Raw genomic sequence first — 20,512 nt, 5'->3', positions numbered from 1 at the left:
ATTCTAAATCTGATTTCATGTAAAATAGTGAGTATGTACTAATGCAAATTCCCCATGTAAAACGAAACAATTTTTTAAAATGCTGTCTGTATTCTTTCCAGTGGTCCTTTATTATTAGTATTATAAGTCAGTTTATGATATAAATTAATATCCAAGTGAAGAATCGTCATAAACATTCTGATTTAAAATCAATGAGTTTTTTGTTACTAGGCAAATTTTTAAAAAAAAAGTTTTATGACGGACATAATTATTATTTAATTAGTTATTTTAATGGATAAAATAAATTAATATCAGGTCATTAACTTATTTAATGAATATTTGGAAAAAAGGTGGAAATTAATTTTTTTTTTCTATTATTTGACAAATTGGTTAATTCTTTTTAAATATGCTAAACTGTTATCATTTCTTTGGGGGTATTTTTTAAAATTTGGTTTAATTCTATAATTAATTTAGTATAGTTTATAAGGATAAATAAGAGATTGAGTGTTTGCGTAAGAGAATGATAGGTTTTGGGTTCGAATCTGGTGGGGTGGGATTGTGGATGCATACTGTTAAGGAGTTTCACAATAGGATGAAACGGTCGTTTAGTGCTTTCAAGTTTTTTATGGTGGTCTAGCTTTCATTGATTTATGAATTCAACGATTGAAATTACTATAATTAGGTAAATTAGTCAATATCTAATTGATAATTTTTTTGACTTCATGAATTGTTAAGTAGAGTTTTTTCCTAAAAAAAATCATTTTTCATAAAAATTTAGAAATATTGAACCTTTGAAATTAAATATACTACTTAAATACACTTGGTATTTCACTGGTTGAAATTATGAGTCATTTGAAGCTAGACCATCATGGAAAACCTGGAAGCACTGGACGGCCGTTTCGTCCTAGTATGGGACTCCTCAGAAGTGCGCATCCACGATCCCGCACCTCGCGAGATTCGAACTCAGGGCCTCTCAGTCTCGCTCCAGGCGCTTAACCAACTAGACCACTGAGTCGGCCAGAATCCAACGGTGTTAATGTCTAACTTCAACCAATCCACACTTGGTATTAGTTACCCATATCTTCTCTTCTTAATGTTATTTTGAGCTGTAATTGATCAATCTGTTATTGACATATATGCATCTTATAAGGATTGCCTTGATTATTATCTTAAGTCACAAGTTTTATACTGTTCGTTGAACTATGAGTTTTATTTTTTTTTAAAGAATTTTTCTTCGTTTACATATGACATAAATTTATTGATTCATTTCTAGTTGATTGATAAAAAAGATTATTATTTGTAAATTATCCTACTTTTAAGGTCATATATCTGTATCATCTTGACTATTTAGAATATACAACTTGTACTCAAGATTCAGCAGGATGTTATTATAGTTAAACACCTTAAAAGAACCTTTAATGACAGTTGATAAAAGTTGATTAGGAGAAATATTTAAAAATGATGTTTCAAGATAGCTTTTATTCATCATTCACATGTTATCTAGGAGGCTAACTCTCAGATAATCTGAATTCAGAACATTCTGTCTACTGTCTTCGGCTAACTAACTTAGAAGATTGAATCTCGATTTCCAAATTAGTGTTAACAATTGTAATTTAGTTGGATAGAATTGTTGGGTACCGAGCACTAAACAGCTTATACACAAATCAGCTTTTACACTTCTAAGTTTATTGGAATAGTTTTGAGAAAAATATCAGATGTTTACAAAACTAATTATATTACATATAATAGCATTCATGGATAGGTAACATTTATTTAAAATTGAACCGCCGTAATATTAAAAAGTTACTTACCAAGTATCCAAAATAGTAATATTATTTGAATTTTGGTCATGACCACATGAGATGTTCTAAAGTCATAGCTTAAAATTTCTGTATATCTAACTTCCCAATTGTCTTCACCATCGCTGATTGCTGTACGATCCAAACGAAAAGTGGCCACAGTAATTAATATCAGGAATGTTAAGTATGAAACCATATGACCAAGAAATTTAGTCACAGGACATCGTAGTATTTCTGTTACCTTAAAAGTAAAGTATTCATTGTTAAGAAAAGTGACAGAAAAACATTGAATATTATTGTTGAAGGGTAGTAGAGAAATGATGTTTCGTTTGTAAAGGTTGTATTAATGTTTTAAATTCAGTAAACGGCATTTTATTTGTAATACGTTATATGGGCAGGAAACTGAAATAGTTAAATTTTGATTATCCTTTTAGATAAAATCATCATTACCGTTAGTAATCAACAGGTGATTTCTTCTGGGTTGAGATCGCTTAGTAGTGCACCTCCGAGATCATGTGCGGAATCAAATAGAGCATCATGTCGATTGCTTTGTATTGAAACTATAGAGCCGAAGTCCGACCATCCATATTTACAACTGCGATCAAAAAAATTATGACACGGCGATCATCCAATGATAATTATCTTATTGAGACGGGATAGATGTCCATCCCTCCCATCTTTTCAATAGTTTACAAACTGATGTCAGTCTAGGACGAAAACGTTTTTCAAACCAAACGTATTACAGTGAAATCGCTCGACAAAACGTAATTAATTTATGTATTAGAACATGAAATGAAAATAACGATAGCGATCTCCAAGAGAAACGTGAAAATTCAGAAATAATAATATCACACACATAAATCGTTTTTCACTCATATCAGAAGACACAATCTTTTCTATAGTATCTAAATCACCAGCGAAACTTTTCTATTGTTATAAAGAATCCGTAATTACAAATGTTAAACGCTTATGAAGACGAGATTCAGAAGATGTTACTTTTGACACTTAAAGGAATATTTGGATTTTAATAATTTAGGAAAATTTGCAATATTATATTGCCCACTTTTGGTAGTTAACACTGGTTATTGCGGTTAGGTGTGATTTATTCATCTTATACTTCCAAAATAGTTATCAGGTGGAGAACCACATTGTATAATGGAGTAAGTAACAGCTGTTTCAGTTTAGTTCGAAACTTACCAGAAGCCTATACCCTCGATCCTACACATAATCAAAGTCAAGATCAATAGTTCTCACAGTAAATAAAATGCGTTTAAAACAAAGTTACACGGAGGCTACCATTAACGAAGACTGTCATTAACTTCAGAAAATTTTAGGTACAACATGATCTTCAACCAATATCATCACATGAAACTTGTTTGGTATTCATAGATCATATTTTGCGGTCATAAGTTTAAAAAATCCATCTCAACTACCATATTGTCAATAAGAGTAGTCATCTAAACTTAATTCATCTTTCATTAAAAACATTAGCCCAACATTTATTTATATTGATACTTCATATTTACCTTATAAAATTCTGGTACGAATACAAATATATTCTAGGTAGATCAAATATAATAAAGAAATTCTTGAAAGTATAAAAGAGATAGAAGTGCTTTTCTTTGTGAGATTGGTTTTGTTTCAATACTGAACAATTGAACATTGTTAGTTTGTTATGTGAAATCAGAATGATTACTGACAACAAAGTTTCATAAATAAAGTTTATATTGAAGGCTTAATTATGTATGTTATACAATATCTAGAAGTATTAGACTATTACAAACAAGTATTGTTGAAACTACTACTAATCTATGGAGTATCTTGTAAGTACTATAAAACAAACTTGAGAAAATAATTTATTGATCTGTAAAACGGAGTCAGAATGAATATATATACATATATTAAGAGGAGGGTTTTTATGGATATTATAGTAAGTCCAATGGTTGAGATCATGAGTGAATTGGAGCTAGACCACCATGAAAAACCTGGGAGCACTGGACGGCCGTGTCGCCCTATTTTGGGACTCCCCAGTAGTGTGCATCTACGACCTCGCTTCGCGATATTCGAACCCAGGATCTATCAGTCTTGCGCGCGAGCGCTTAACCACTAGACCACTGAGCTGACCGGCATCCAACGATTTTAATGTCTAACTTCAACCAGTCCACGAAATCGCCGGCCCAGTGGTCTAGTGCTTTCAGGTTTTCCATGATGGTCTAGCTTCAATTCACTCATGGTCTCAACTATTGATATATATACATATATATGTTTCATTAAGACTAATTAAATAATTCTTTTTAGATACAGCATATATTCATATATCACAGTTCAATTTAATAATTTTTTTTGATAGAATATATTATTGATTGCCTAATAAACTTTATTATATAACCTGGAGATTTAGTTTCTATGCCATGTCAGTTCTATTTTTATTTTTTTTAAAAATTTTTACAGCAACACTAATTTTGGTGGGTAAAAAAGTGATGTACAGAATAAAATTAATTGATGCATATCAAACAATGAAGTATTCTGTAACTAGTAAATTTTTATTCTATAATGATCTTGTTAGAATACTTTCATTACGTGTGTAACTTTACCGTTTGATGATGTTTAATAAGACTTTATTTTAAAGATTTATTGATATTGAATAGGTTTTTCTTAATTATGTTAGTTTTCATTTTGAAAGTGTATTATTAACCCGCCAATGATATTGGACAATTGTTATGTTATATTGTGAATCTATTAAAGTTGGAAATTTAAACTATTGGATTCCAATTAATTAGATGCGATCTAAGAATAGGAAAGATACTAAGGTTTAAGGTTGGTCGGAAATTTCCTTTGAAATAAATAATAAATGAAGCCGAATAAACCTTGAAGGTTTCACTTGATATAATTATGGGTGATAAGATTTTGATGATTTTATATTTATTTAATAAAGTAATATAAAGCTAATTCCATCGAATCTTTGTCTATTTACACTAGAAACTACTTTAGAAATCGATAGTCTATCTGCTTATTTGTTCCACTAATCTATATCTTTTCATAGGAGTTGCTAAAATTATAACTAAATACAAAAGTGACTAAAATTGGAAGCCTACTCTTTACTTATACCGACAGCATGTGCTAATAGGTAAATATGGTTTATCATGTAAGATACAAAGACAGTTAGAATTAATTCGTCTTGGTTTTGTTTTCAACTGTTCAGGAGCTAACATATCACTTAAAGGCAAGGTTTATTTACTATAAACATCTATAATCTGTTTTGATATAAACTGATGCAAGATCTCTAAATTTAAACCTTGTATAGACTAAATTATTTTAAATTGCATAGCTGACGAATTGAATTAATTGGGATCTATTTCTTATATAATAATTTACTGTTTTTATTATTATAAAAATAAGCTTGGTTTTCAAATGATTATTATGATTTCACAATGTTGAATAAATTAAAAGACAACTTATCAATTTGAATGAGCATTGGTTACCTTAACTTTACCTTGGTAACAGCATATCTAACTGAGTAATATTACGTATGTCATCATTGTTTCCGTTTAGTTGTCTATTTTTCATAAATCTTATCAATTCTTAGTACTTGACGTAATTTACTGAGTGACTGGTTTTCTATTCTTTTGTTGTATTTGTTTTTTTATTGATATATGAAGCAATTATAATCATCACGTTTATAACCGATAGAGTCCAAATTTTTTGTTTACGATGATTTATACTTAAAATTGAATGTCGATTTTATTCATCTCACTGAGTTTGTGAACTGATATCACTGTGGATAACAGTTACTTACTTACTTACGCCTGTTACTCTTCGTGAAGGAGCATAGGCTGCTCACCAGCATTCTCCATCCTAACCTGTCCTGGGCAATCCTTTCCAGCTCTTTCCAGTTGTTAATCATCCTTTTCATATCTGCTTCTATTTCCCAACGTAATGTGTTCTTTGGCCTTCCTCTTTTCCTCTTCCCTTCAGGATTCCGAGTTAGGGCTTGTCTCGTGATGCAGTTTGATGATTTGCGTAATGTATGTCCTATCCACCAATTCCATCGTCTTTTCCAAATTTCCTCTTCAGCTAGAAGCTGTTGCTAATGGTATCCGGTCAATGGATGTTGAGTATCTTGCGTAGACAACCATTTATAAATACTTGTACCTTCTTGATGGTGGTTGTTGTAGTTCTCTAAGTACTAAATTACTTTTTGTTTCACCTTCAAAACTAGACATTCTGCATTTCGTTTAACGTAGGCATATAGATTATTAGAATTTTTGAATTCCTCTAAAAAATCCTATCTACTTGTTACTTTGTCAAAGCAAGTTTTTCAAATGAGTCTTTATTTGTATTTTATAATGGTTAAAAACGTCATATTCTCACAGGCTCTTAGTTTTCTTCATATGCATTTTTCATCATACTGATTTCAGAATATAATTCACTTATTGAATAGTCTGATACGAACAAGGGTATAATAGATTATTGTATCCAGTCTATCTGAAACGATGTTAGGATTTCCTCATCGTTTCAATAGGTCATATGAGGTAATAAGAAATTAATTCATTTTTAATATACATCATGTTACTTTGAATTAGTCTACCACAGAATTTATGCTATTGTTTAAGTCATAATCATACTTTTTTTCTAGAAAAAAGAACTCTGTTTTAACACTTCAGATTGTCCGATTGATAAATGTTCCAATGTTTCCTTTATTCACATCAATTCACTAAACAAACATATTTATGCTTAATTTGAAGCAAATTGACCATTCAACATATTCTGTTAGAGATTACTTTGTAAAATAGAATTTTAAAAAAACAATGACAGACGTTTATAGCCACTGGCATTTAACTTTAAATGTCGTTATATATAAACTAAAAAATATATTTGTTTATAATAAACACTGTCTGGAATAAACAAGTAGTTTTTGTCAAATGTTGGGCCATTTATCCATATTTTAATGAAATGACACACAGGGAGTAATGTTGTGGATTAATTGACATTTAGCAGATATTATATATATATATATGTTGTCGGGAGTCCCATACTAGGACGAAACGGCGGTCCAGTGCTTCCAGGTCTTCACTGATGTTCTGAAATTGATCAGATCATGAATTTAATAAAATTCAACAATTGCTACAATCTCTAAATGAAAATTATCATGTGCTCACTAGTGATTAGCCTCAAGATGTAACTCCCAGAGTTCTAGTGAGAAGCCATGACCAGTGGAGTTCGACCGTGTCGGGTGTGAGGCAGTTACCCAGCAAAGATAATAGAAGATGGTTGAGCAACCTCATGGACTGGTTAAACATTAACACCGTTGAATATCGGCTCAAAGATCTAGAGGTCAGTCGTTAACATGTAAGACCAAAGATCCTTGGTTCGAATCCCACATACGAGATTGTGGGTAAACACTATTAACGAGTCCTGTACAAGAAAGAATCGGTTGTTCATGGCTTCCAAGTTTTCAATGGTGGTCTAAACTTGATCAGTTCATAATATCAACGAAATTCAATAACCTCAATAACCTTGAACAAATGGAACTACATATATCTACTATTTATTTTAGATAAAATCCTTAAAGAGTTATTTCATATCTTTCATATAGGAATGTTTCCTTCAGTATCGTGTTAACTAGCTCTAAATCTACATAGTGATTAGAAGAAAACAAGAACACATATGTCAAAATATTTTTCTAAACACATCTAGTTTCTAATGACCAAGTTTAGTATTTAGATCGTACTACTTAAATTACATTGTTTTTATTCAATGAAAATATTATTTCAATAGTATTATTAGAAAAAAGATAAATTAAGCAGTTTCATCGGATTGTCATCAATGAAAACTACATAACGAGAGACTTGTAACTATAATCAAAGGTAACTCTTGTTCAAATATAATTTATGATGAAAATGTTCATAATACATAAACATAAAATATACAATTTTTTTAGCTGTTGCATCCCTTTAATTTGGATTCAGACAGAATTTTATTCAATTTAATGATAGAGTTCAATTTTGTCATTGAAAAGATGAGTAGGGGTTTTGTATCCAAATAAAGTTTGGTAGAACTAATGGACAATAAGGAAATCGGAAGTAATGAGTCATATCAAAAAAAATTTCTAAATAGATTTCTTAGTTGTTTATTTATTTCAAAATGATTTTTAATTTATTCTAATTAGATTGAATTTTATTTGGCATAGTGTATTGTATTTTAAAGTGAATGGTAATAGTTTATTAGAACTAGTTAAACATGAAATTAATCCTTATAAACAAAGATGGATAGTGGCTAGTAGTGGAATTCAGGACGCACATTTCATTCTATTTGGGACTCGTTAGCTGGATGTGCCTGCATCTCAGAGTTGATATTCACTCAGGGACTCAAACCAAGTACCATTCGCTTCAAATTAATCAGTACTGAATAGTTTGTTCTTTTAAAATATAAATTATAATGACTGAATGATTTCATATTTCAATGGTTGAGATTATGAGTCACTTGAAACCAGACCACAATGGAAAAATTGAAAGCACTGGACGGCCGTTTCGTCTTGTTGTGGTACCCCTCAGCAGTGAGGTTCGACTGGGTCTGTTGTGAGATAGGAACTCATTGATGACAATAGTGGACGTGTCGCTCAATATCGTGGATTAATTGAAGTTAGACATTAACACCGTTGGATGCCGGCCAGTTCAGTGGTCTAGTGGTTAAGTGCTCGCGTGAGAGACTGATAGATCCTGGGTTCGAATATCGCGAAGCGAGGTCGTAGATGCACACTACTGAGGAGTCCCAAAATAGGGCGACACGGCCATCCAGTGCTTCCAGGTTTTTCGTGGTGGTCTAGCTCCAATTCACCCATGATCTCAACCATTGAACTTACTATAATATTCACAAAAACCCTTCTGATTTTATATTTAAAATTATTTGAATAGAAATTTTCTTTAATTAATTTATCAGTTTAAGCAACTGAAAATGAAATTTAAACTTCGTAGTCAGTAAAGTATTCAAATAAATTATCATTGTTCAAATAGAATTTCATTGAGTAAAGTACTTTTCTTAATAATTAATTAAAAAGAATAACATTGAAACTGAGTTTTTTACGAAATATTTCATATTAAATTCACTTTGATATCGTTTTATTTCAATCTTCCCATTAATGTTTAGAGCTGCAGTTGATCAGGATTCAGTAGCTAATAAAATAATATAATAAACAATGGAATCCAAAACACACATTCCGTCCTATTTAGGACTCGTCAGCTGGATGTACTTGCATCTCAGAGTTGATGTTCACTCTACGACTTGAACTCAGTACCAACGCCACATCTCATTATACAAGCAAGTGGCTATCAGGATTCAGTAGCTAGGTGAATAATATAATGGTGTTTGAAATAAACGTTACTGGATTCGAGTTTCAGAATAAATGTCGACTCTGGGATGCATTTATAATCAGCTAATGAGTCTCAAATAGGATGAAATATGCGTCATAGATTCTATTATTATTATTATTATTATTATTATTTACCATTCGTCTTTGTTTACATTTCATATTATGTTATTTGTACATTCATTATTAATTAAGTTTTATTGTTTTAGTTTTGAAATAACAATAGTAATAATATTAATAATGATTACGTGGGAAATTTCACCTATGCAATGACAAGGAAGACTTAATAATTTAAAAAAATATGAGGTATATCATATATATACATTTTTAATTGTTCAGTTTTCTCAATGACTGACATATTCATTTCAGTGGTTGTTAGTTTTTTAATATCATTCCTACTTTATCATAATTAAAACTAGTCAGATATATTTAATATTATTATGATTTATGAAAATTTCAATAGTTGAGATCATGAGTCAATTGAAGCTAGATCACTAGTGCTTCCAGATTTTCCATAGTGGTCTAGCTTCAGTTGACTCATGATCTCAACTATTGAAATGACTACAATCTCCATAAAAAAAGCCTTTCTGATTTATGGAAACTTTTTAAGTTTTAATAATGACATTTGCGTGTTCTAAATGATCTTTTACTTCTTTCGATTTCTATGGATTATTGAAAAGAGAGAAAGAGAAAAAAAGACGGAACAATGAAAATTGGTCACAGTGTATAATTTATGCTGTTTTTTTCCTTTTTTCCCTTTTTTTTTTGAAAATCCACATGATGGACATAGTTTCAATTCATCATTTTTGACATTAGAATTGAAGTAAGTGATTATTAAGTGATATTTATTCAATGTTCTGGGATAAATCTCATTTTAAAATATAGTCTATTTTATGATTAATAATAACACTATGGTAAAAACTTTCATTAGATTCTGTAGTATGGTGTTATGTTATTTGGTGATAAAATTTAGTTCCCTGTAATTTATGTAGTACATTCCATTTCATAGGACATGCTATCTTTAACTAGTTAAGAAATTACAAATAATGTTCATATACTCTGTTAGGTAATAAAGAAATATCAAAGAATCCTATTGTGAAAATTAGAACAACATATGTAAGTGAACAATTGTATTCAATTAGATCATCATCATCATCATCATCATCATCATCATCATCATCATCATCATCATCATCATCATCATCATCATCATCATCATCATCATCATCATCATCATCATCATCATCATCATCATCATCATCATCATCATCATCATCATCATCATCATCATCATCATCATCATCATCATCATCATCATCATCATCATCATCATCATCATCATCATCATCATCATCATCATCATCATCATCATCATCATCATCATCATCATCATCATCATCATCATCATCATCATCATCATCATCATCATCATCATCATCATCATCATCATCATCATCATCATCATCATCATCATCATCATCATCATCATCATCATCATCATCATCATCATCATCATCATCATCATCATCATCATCATCATCATCATCATCATCATCATCATCATCATCATCATCATCATCATCATCATCATCATCATCATCATCATCATCATCATCATCATCATCATCATCATCATCATCATCATCATCATCATCATCATCATCATCATCATCATCATCATCATCATCATCATCATCATCATCATCATCATCATCATCATCATCATCATCATCATCATCATCATCATCATCATCATCATCATCATCATCATCATCATCATCATCATCATCATCATCATCATCATCATCATCATCATCATCATCATCATCATCATCATCATCATCATCATCATCATCATCATCATCATCATCATCATCATCATCATCATCATCATCATCATCATCATCATCATCATCATCATCACATCATCAGGCATTACTCTAATATACATGAATCTCTATACGAAAATGTTAAACCAATCAATGTAATTTATGTTAATAATCACGATGAAATCGAATACATCACTTTACATAACAGGTAAAAGTACAAGTTGACATAGTTTAACAAACGACTTTATTTTATTTTCGGTACCATTGACATTATTTTCATATTCGGTATTTGTTTGTGATTTTCCCCCTCTTTCTCTTTGTATTCTTCACTATCTAATTATTTAAACACTTCATGTCTTACACATCCATTCTTCCTCCTTAATGTCTCACATCAACTCGGCGCCCAAATTCTGTGAAACTATTCGATCAAATTTTGACGAAAGTTTTTATTTTTACGTAATGGTTTTAATATTTTGTGATGATTATTTTAACTCTATTTACTTACGTTTAACCTTCCATTTCCAATGTTAAACTATTGATAAGACCTTTGTTACCATATTTTATTATTCTTCCTACTATAAACCTATACTTTTATCTATTATGTGCAGTGGCGTATTCAATTTCATTGTGATTATTGACCTAAATTACCTTCATTGGTTTGAAATCTTCATATATATATATATGTATATATATACTTCAATGAGATTATTACACTCATAATCAAAGTTCTTGGAATCCAATTTACTAACAAATTAACTGATCTTAATTGAATTCCAATGATATAAGAATAAATCCATATTCATAAGAGTTGGTATTAATTGTATATGATTATTATATTTAATGTCATTGGACTTCATTATTATAGGATGTTGGTTTTTAAATAATAATAAATTTTTAGAAATTTCACAGGTTGAAATCATGAGTCCTGCTGGGTGCGGGATCGTGGATGCGCACTGCTGAGGAGTCCCATACTAGGACGAAGCGGCCGTACAGTGCTTCCAGGTTTTCCATGGTTGTCTAGCTTCAATTGACTCATGATTTCAACTTGTAAAATAATAAATTTGTTGTTTTTCATTAAAAACGCGAACACAAATTGAGAAATTGAAACAAATCCGGCAGTGAAATTTAAACAGACAGATATTGACACTTCGCATTATTATTTTAAGTTATAAGAACTGGTTGAACTCTTGAATGTAGATCAGAATAGAAAATAAATGTATTATCCTAAAATATACAATAAAGTCATTTATTTCATTCAGTTATCTCCCATTAAATATAATAATTAAGTAAGAGACATATTAATTGCAGGATACTATGCACTATTATGATTACCAATATTACTTAACCATAGAATATCTATCGTCCCAAATAGGACGAAACGCGCATCGTGGATTCCACTGATAGCCACTATCCATCATTGCTTACAAATAGCCTGTGAATTAGGGCAATATCGAGGCATACGCACAGTATGCATATATGGCAATAACAGACTGATTAATTGCAGTGTTAAACCTCAATGGGAAGATGCAAGCAAAATAATACCAAGTGAATCTATTGTTGATCTTCATAAGTATAGGATATGATCACTGTGTCTATATATTGAAAGAAAAAAGACGCAAAATGTCACTTAAATGTGAATTAGTATGATTAAATAAATATTCCGACTGTATTTCATAGAACTGCACTGTTAATTAGTTAATTATCCTTATAATTTTGTTTATCTGGATTTTATAAAAAGGGATACATGTAGTTTAATATGTTTGAGTTATCAGTTCTGATGATGTTTAATCGATGCTGAGTTCTCTTAATAATTTGAGAGAAACTTACTTGATAAAAGTTCTGTAGGTTATATATAAATAAATTTACAAAGAATAATGATATCATTTTCAAACCTTAGTTTTATAGTGATATTAACAACTGTTTAGTTCCCATAGTAACCACACTTCACTTTTCTTAAGCTTTTTATTATTGATGCCTATTTTAAGAACTGAAAGAGATAAACATTTATTTTACATGTTTGTTATTATGTTAAAAAAAATCTACTTTACATATTTGCAAATGTACAGTTTGTTGTATAAAGTTATTCAAAAAGAAAACATTTTCCAATGAACTATACTTTCTTATTATTATATGCTTCAATGAGTACTTTTCATTTATGCATTGATTATTCAATCTTTAAGTGGATTTATTGTGATAAAACTTTAGAATATAAACATATATGGTGAGACTATAATTTTTGGACAAATCGATCTCGTATAAAATAACATGTCTCTCATTCATTCACTCATTTGTATAAATAAAGTTTTGGCATTATAGCTGATGTTAGTTCGTGATGAATACCTTAAATCTAATTTCTAACATTAAACATCAATTGTAAATCGTAATTCAAATTCCTCATACAGGTTTATAACTTTCATTTGATCCTGGTTATTAGGTGAACACTCTCAAGGTCAGTCTGGCGTCGTTCAAAAGTCGGCAATGAATTATAGTCTCACCGCATATATATATATATATATATATATATATATATATATATATAATTCAGTATAGAAAATTGCATTTTATCTTAAAATAGAATTATTAAATAAATAACTTTTACGTTCCTTTATAAAATAAGAACTCTTATCTTTTAGGCCGAACGTGTTGTTTTCTTTTCCAAGGAAAAATAAAGGGTTAGTGATTATTACATATTAACAAAGAAGATGAACATTAAAAATACTTAACGTTCCCCTATTTTTGTAATATAATAAGGTATACAATTATACCCTAAAGGAGAAATAAAGATCAGTTTATTTATTCACAGTAAACAAACAGACGAATAAGTAATATAAAGTTTATGGGAAAAAGTTTACCATATATACGGTATATATATCGTAAACTGAAATGATAATTCACTCCAAATTGACCGCTTATTCGTAGAGTAAACATGTTACCTTAATAAAACAAATATTATCTTTAGTTAGTAAATTTGATAACAGAATAGATAGTTATTTATTATTTAACATTGAACTTTACTTTGACCGTACCAGGCGAAACGAAATCAATTCAATGGAAAATCAATTAATAAATAATAAAAAAAACACAATTGTTCATACGATTATGTTTTAATATCATGGGAATTTTTTGGCAAACAAAAGAAGAACGAAATAAAGAAACGATGAAAAATTCTTGTTTGTTTGAGTAAAATTTAGAAACGTATTACATAATCATTGGTAGAATGCTTCTAATATAAATTTACTATTTACAGTTGAGTAATTGACTCATGATCTCAACTATTGAAATTACTACAATCTCCCCAAAACGCCTTCTGATACTAATCAACATATGCTCATTAGTGACTGGCTTCAAGAGATGTATCCTGGAGTTCTAGTGAGAAGCACTGACCAGTGGAGTTCAACCGGGTCAGTTGTGAGGTAGTAACTCACTGATGACAATAGTGGATGTGTCGCTCAATTTCGTAGATTAATTGAAGTTAGACACTAACACCATTGGATGCCGGCCAGCTCAGTGGTCTAGTTGGTTAAGCGCCTGGTGCGAGACTGATAGGTCCTGGGTTCGAATCCCGCGAGGCGGTATCGTGGATGCGCACCGCTGAGGAGTCCCACAATTGGGCGAAACGGCCGTCGAATGGTTCCAGGTTTTCCATGGTTGTCTAGCTTCAATTGACTCATGATCTCAACTGTTGAAATTACTACAATCTCCACAAAACCCCTTCTGATACTAATAAAAAAATCAATATATAAATCACTATTTATAGTAAAACTCATATAACTACTTTATACTTAACATTTGTGTAATTAAATAACCGAACCTTAATGACTAAACTATCCATTGAGTTACATTTAGAATTTGAGTTTAGTTTACTCACATCATTGGACCAAATTAGTTGTAAGAATAATTGAAAAGGAGAAGTGTAATCTGATAATTTTATAGAAAAAATAGAATATTCTGGTTAGATTGTTACATCAATAATTAAGTGTTTTATAAAAATTTGTATAGTTTGACAATAAAATTGATCATCAGCTAACTTAAACTAAAGAATGATTAAATGCTTGATTCTAGTTAAAAATCTCTTTGCTAGAGAATCCTTATAATTACTCATAGAGTCAAATCTATGATTTACATTATATGTTGATAACACAGCACTTTTAAATCACTGATATAAAATTTAAAAACAAGAATTTAAATTCAATCAATTAAGAGTTTCACTTGGTATTGTTTTGCTTGTATCTTCCCATTGAGGTTTAAAACTGCAATTGATCATATGCCAATAACAGACTGATCAATTACAGTCTTAAACCTCAACGGGAGGATACAAGCAAAACAATATCAAGTGAATTTAAATTCACCCGATTGCACAAGCAAGTGGCTATCAGGACTCAGTAGCTGAGTGAATAACGTGATGGTGTTTGAAGCGGATGGTACTGGGTACGAGTCCCAGAGTGAACATCAACTCTGAGATGCAGGTACATCCAGCTGACCAGTCACAAATAGGATGAAATGAACTTCCTGGATTCCACTACTAGCCACTGTCCATTAATTAACAGGTTGTTATATCTTTTGATGAAATTAACTGATCAGTGACTGTTACATTTCTATTATGTTCGATGACATGAAAATTGAGGTCTAATTGAAATTTTGAGAGATTTATCACATATCCAGTTAGTTTCTAGTATATGAATATTACTAAATCATTTGTTACATAAAAACTGTTTACATCAACTTAAGTTTGTCTGGAGGTTGTTTTGGATATTCAACAGTATAGTATAGCGAGGATATAAGTAAATTTAAGACTAGATAAAATACTGCAGTAATGAATCTTTTTAGGTATCGTTACCGAAGTTTTAACTTGATAATTTCGAATAAATTGAGCATTGGGTAGATTGTTATAAATAAATAATTTATTTGTATTATCCCAATGAGTAGAAAAATTAGATTTTCTGAATATTTATTTACTCTCTGAAGAAGTGGCTTACACTAACTCACGAAACATCAGAAAATCTAATTTTTCTACGTATTGGGATATTACAAATATGTAGTATATATTAATAGTAATGAATCATATTTGGAAGAGGATCATTCGTTCCTTTCAAAATATTTTATGACTTCTTTCCTTTTTTCAATGGTCCTGTAGTTAATGCAAAGTAACATCAGAATCCATCTTCAAAACATGTTTAATTTAAAATTCTAAATTTAGATTCTTGGTTAAAACTTATTTATGAACATGCTAAGAATCAAGAATGTACTTAGCCATTATCAACATAAATGTTATTGTCTACAGATTTATTAAATAGGTTATGTAATGAATGATACCTGTCCCACATCATATAAGTGTAATTAACAAAATTCCTGTATTTTTATGAATTCTTTCATTACACTTATGATTTATTCAGTTATGTAATATTTACTAAAGTTTGAAAATTTACTTACTTCATATTTTGTAACGCTTCGGTCACGATATATTAAACTTTGTGGAAGTGGCATCTACAAAACGAAAAATAGAATACCATTAGGTACAGAATTGTATGTGTAATAATGGTTGCTATATTATTCTATAAATCCACTTATTTTTCAAGTGGTTTGATACTAAGTAGCATTGCGCAGTATAAAGCAATAAAATTGTAAGCGTTTATATAACATTTTAAGTGTTATTTTTGCTAAACTATATCAAATAGTCAGTATAGGGTTGTGTAGATTGTTGAGTTTAGATTGACATCATAGATTGATTAATGTTAGACCACCAATGAATACTTGAAAGCAGTGTAAGACCGTTTTGTCGTGGATATACACTGTTGGGGAGTCCCATAGTAGAACAAGACGGCCGTCCAGTGCTTCCAGGTTTTCAGTGGTGGTCTAACGTTGATACATTCATGATATCAATTTAAACTATATAAAATAGTTTGGCTTGTCTGTATGGTAGTCTTATTTTGTATACACCTGAATATTTAACTGAACACTTAAACAATGTGTCGCGCTGACTGATCCGCACAGACTTCTTGACTACTGTGAATGGTGCACTATGTGGGTTTATTTGCTATACCAATCATTGTTAGTATCCAGTATCCATCAAACCTTCATAGTTGATTTCTGTTTTTGCATTGAATGACGAAATGTAACTCAACATCATCGAGAGGATTAAGTATTGTTAAGTAGTTCGGGAATAGAGCATTTTGAGTCAAACCGATCAGCGGAGAAGCGGCCAAAATAAAACAAAGTGTCTGTAATGACCTTTTTAAATAAACTGTACGTTGTACACATTTGGATCATTGTGTTATTATTATCTGGTTATTTCCAGTCGAAATATTGTGAAATAACGATTCTGTGCATACTGTAAATAAAAATGAAAGGGTTTTCGTTTTGCAATTACTTCTCAAGTGTTCGTAAGAAACAAACGATCATGAAGATCAAAACAACTTGAAATATCGTCAGAGTTTCACCTAAGCACTACGCTCAATCTATAGTTACAAAAAACTTCCGAAACACAGACTCATGCTTATACAAAAATTCTGTTGTTTTCTTTCCGGTTTTTATTATTAATCCACAAACAAATCAACTTTCAACATCGGCTAATCTATAAATCTCTACAAAACATGATTTTTGAGACCAGTTTTTTTGTATATCACTCAACGGATACTTTGTAGTTCGGAAGTTTCACGTATTATTTTGACAATTACGTTTCATGTCAATAACATTTACTATAAGCACTGGAAATATAAGTGATGTTTACAAAAACCACTTTTAAATGGGTTTATCACTAGGGTATGTATGATGTCGTAATTAAAGAGATGCACTTAAACGCGATATTGACATAAAGACTCAATTCAAAACGTAATTAACTATAACGCTTAATAAGTATTAGGAATCTAAAATTGTTGATTCTTCTAGTAGTATAACCCTTCAGAATGTTATTTAACAAAAGAATAGTTTAATGAGCTTAAAGGTATTTGATTTTAAACTTTGAGTCAAAACAATTAGGGAAATATAATGTATCTATATGTAGTATTTGTTCTTGATTGATATTAGTTTGTGTAATATTTAAATTCAGGAAAAAATAAACATTTTTTTTTCATACGATAAGAAGCCTAAGGAGTGCATACCTATGACCCCATCAAAAATTAAACGCAGACTTAAATAATCTCCAACCCTATAATGTATTATGACTATTATATTTTGAAGGTAAATACTTGACATTTATTCGATTCATTGCAACTGAATAGAAAATCAGTTTATATATTTTCAAACTTGAATAGAGTGATAAACATTAGTGTATCATCTAAAGACAAGTTTCGTCTATTTCTTTTTGGTATATTCAATCCGTTAACCAAAAGAAGTATACGAGAACAAACTTAGACAGTTCAGTGATTTTCAAATGTTGATCGAGAATATGAGTAGAACTACCTCCTTGAATTTTTTGCCAATGGTTTCTATCATGAATAAGTATCAGAATTGTTTGGAAACCAGAGAGCCCTGAAAAGATAATTGAATTTATTTCTACATTAAACGTCGTATTCCATCTTGCCATATTGTTGAGGGAGTTACATCTGATTATGCCAATGTATCTTTACGTTTCATTGTATTTTACTTAAATAAACTGTCTGGTTTGTGAATTTAACATAAAGATTACTTTCGAGTATACAGTAAATCTACTGGTGGATATTGTCTCAATGAATCAGTTTTCCTTGTAGATTTTGAGATTTATTCAATTACTCTAACCAATTCAATCAATATTAATGTTAGATCACTACTGAAAACCTGTAAACACTGGACGGTCGTTTCGTCCTAATATGGGACTCCTCAGCAGTGTGCATCAACGATCCCGCTCTTGGGATTCGAACCCAAGACCTTCGACCTCGCATGCGAGCGCTTAACCTCAAGCTTTAATTGATTCATGAACTCAACTATTAAATCACTACAATCACCACAAAACCCTTTTCTAATAACTATCAATACTTATTTATTATCCATTAGTATTTACTGAATGATCAGTGTACAAAAGAATTCTTGAGTATGTAAATTTTTGCATAATTTAGCTGAGAATGACAACAGCATCAATTTTGTATGATTTAAAAGCTAGTGTCTAATAAACATCAGTTTAGCTACTTCACTCTTGTAAACGATATGTTATGAATCATCTTTAGTATATAGTACTGTAAAATATGTCTCAGTCTAATCTATCCTGGGTAAAACACATTAATTGAACTGATATTTTTTTAACCTAATTTAGATATCAATTTTTATCAGAAGGGGTTTGTGGAGATTTTAGAAATTTCACAGATTGAAATCATGAGTCAATTGAAGCTAGAAAATCATGAAAAACCTGGAAGCACTGGACGGCCGTTTCGTCCTAGTGGTCTAGTTGGTTAAGTGCTTGGCGAGAGACTGATAAGTCCTGGGTTCGAATCTCGCGGAGTGCGGGATCGTAGATGCGCACTACTGAGGAGTCCCATACTAGGACGAAACGGCCGTCCAGTGTTTCCAGGTTTTCCATGGTTGTCTAGCTTCAATTGACTCATGATTTCAATCTGTGAAATATAAATTTTTATTTAAGATGTCATTGAGTTGATACAAGAAAAGCAAGTATAGTACTATTTTCTATGTTCAGTAATGATTGAATATTGATTTAACAAATCCAAACAAAACTATGGATAAAAAAATTACAAAACGTCATTTCAACTAACCTTAAAATGTGGAAAAAATAAGTAGATAATATACAAAAATGGCAGTAATGAGAGGAATATAATCACAAATTGTAATCTTTGTAAACCTTCAAAATCTCGAATGCAAAACATTAAACTGTAAAATAAATTTTCCATTTGATGTTGACAATTTGGATGAGCGACAAACTGTAATAGAAAAAAAAGAAGAAAGTAAATAGATAAATAAAAAGTCGATGTCGTCTTTGAAGCTATTGAGTTGAAAAGAAAAAGGTTGGGACTTCATAATAATTAGTAGGTAAGCTGGACTAATAAATCATAAAGTAAATATCCAAAGTTTTATCAAACATCTACAAATAATAATAATAATGGAAAAACGGGATGTTGTTTTGCTTTGAGTTTGAATTCGAATTGTTCGCAACATGTAGAACGTCGTATATTGTTTTGTTGTCAAGGTATACTCAAATACTGAGCTGGGATAGCTTATTAATGAAATGACATACAATACACTGATGTACCTGTTGATAAGGTATCTTTTATTTCGACCTATGAGATTGACATTTGTGTGTAGACAAATAAATTTTCTTGAAACAAATCATAGTTTAATACTCATTTATTTACTTTTAATGTCTTAATATCTTTCCACAAATACATATCATAAAGCCTATGAAGTTGAGAGTGAGGTTAAATACTATCCAACTAAATAGAATTTGGAATTAATTTTCCAACACAGGTTGGAAATCAGTCAGATATCCTTTGGAAAGAATAGAGAGCTGGAACTTTATATTTACCTTTAGTTTAAGTTTCATCTGTAATTTTCACTTACATCTTTATAGATCATAGAGCTTGGAAACTTAATTAGTGAATAGTAATCTTGTCAGTGTA

General features: G+C 30.5%; 1 protein-coding gene across 1 annotated transcript in view; it reads right to left on the bottom strand.

Annotated features, from left to right (window-relative positions):
* The window catches only part of TRPC2 (Short transient receptor putative channel 2), a gene marked incomplete at its 5' end in the record, with an annotated part of 91,728 nt that overhangs the window by 24,812 nt on the left and 46,404 nt on the right, over window positions 1–20,512 (bottom strand). Inside the window, 3 exons of the mRNA XM_012939972.3 lie at window positions 1,791–2,019; window positions 16,404–16,457; window positions 19,652–19,816. Of these exons, the coding sequence (XP_012795426.2) occupies window positions 1,791–2,019; window positions 16,404–16,457; window positions 19,652–19,816 (448 nt within the window). The remainder of the gene's footprint in view (window positions 1–1,790; window positions 2,020–16,403; window positions 16,458–19,651; window positions 19,817–20,512) is intronic.

This window comes from Schistosoma haematobium, chromosome ZW, assembly GCF_000699445.3.
Source record: "Schistosoma haematobium chromosome ZW, whole genome shotgun sequence".
NCBI classification, from domain to species: Eukaryota; Metazoa; Platyhelminthes; class Trematoda; order Strigeidida; family Schistosomatidae; genus Schistosoma; species Schistosoma haematobium.
This window is presented reverse-complemented; position numbering and strand designations above follow the sequence as displayed.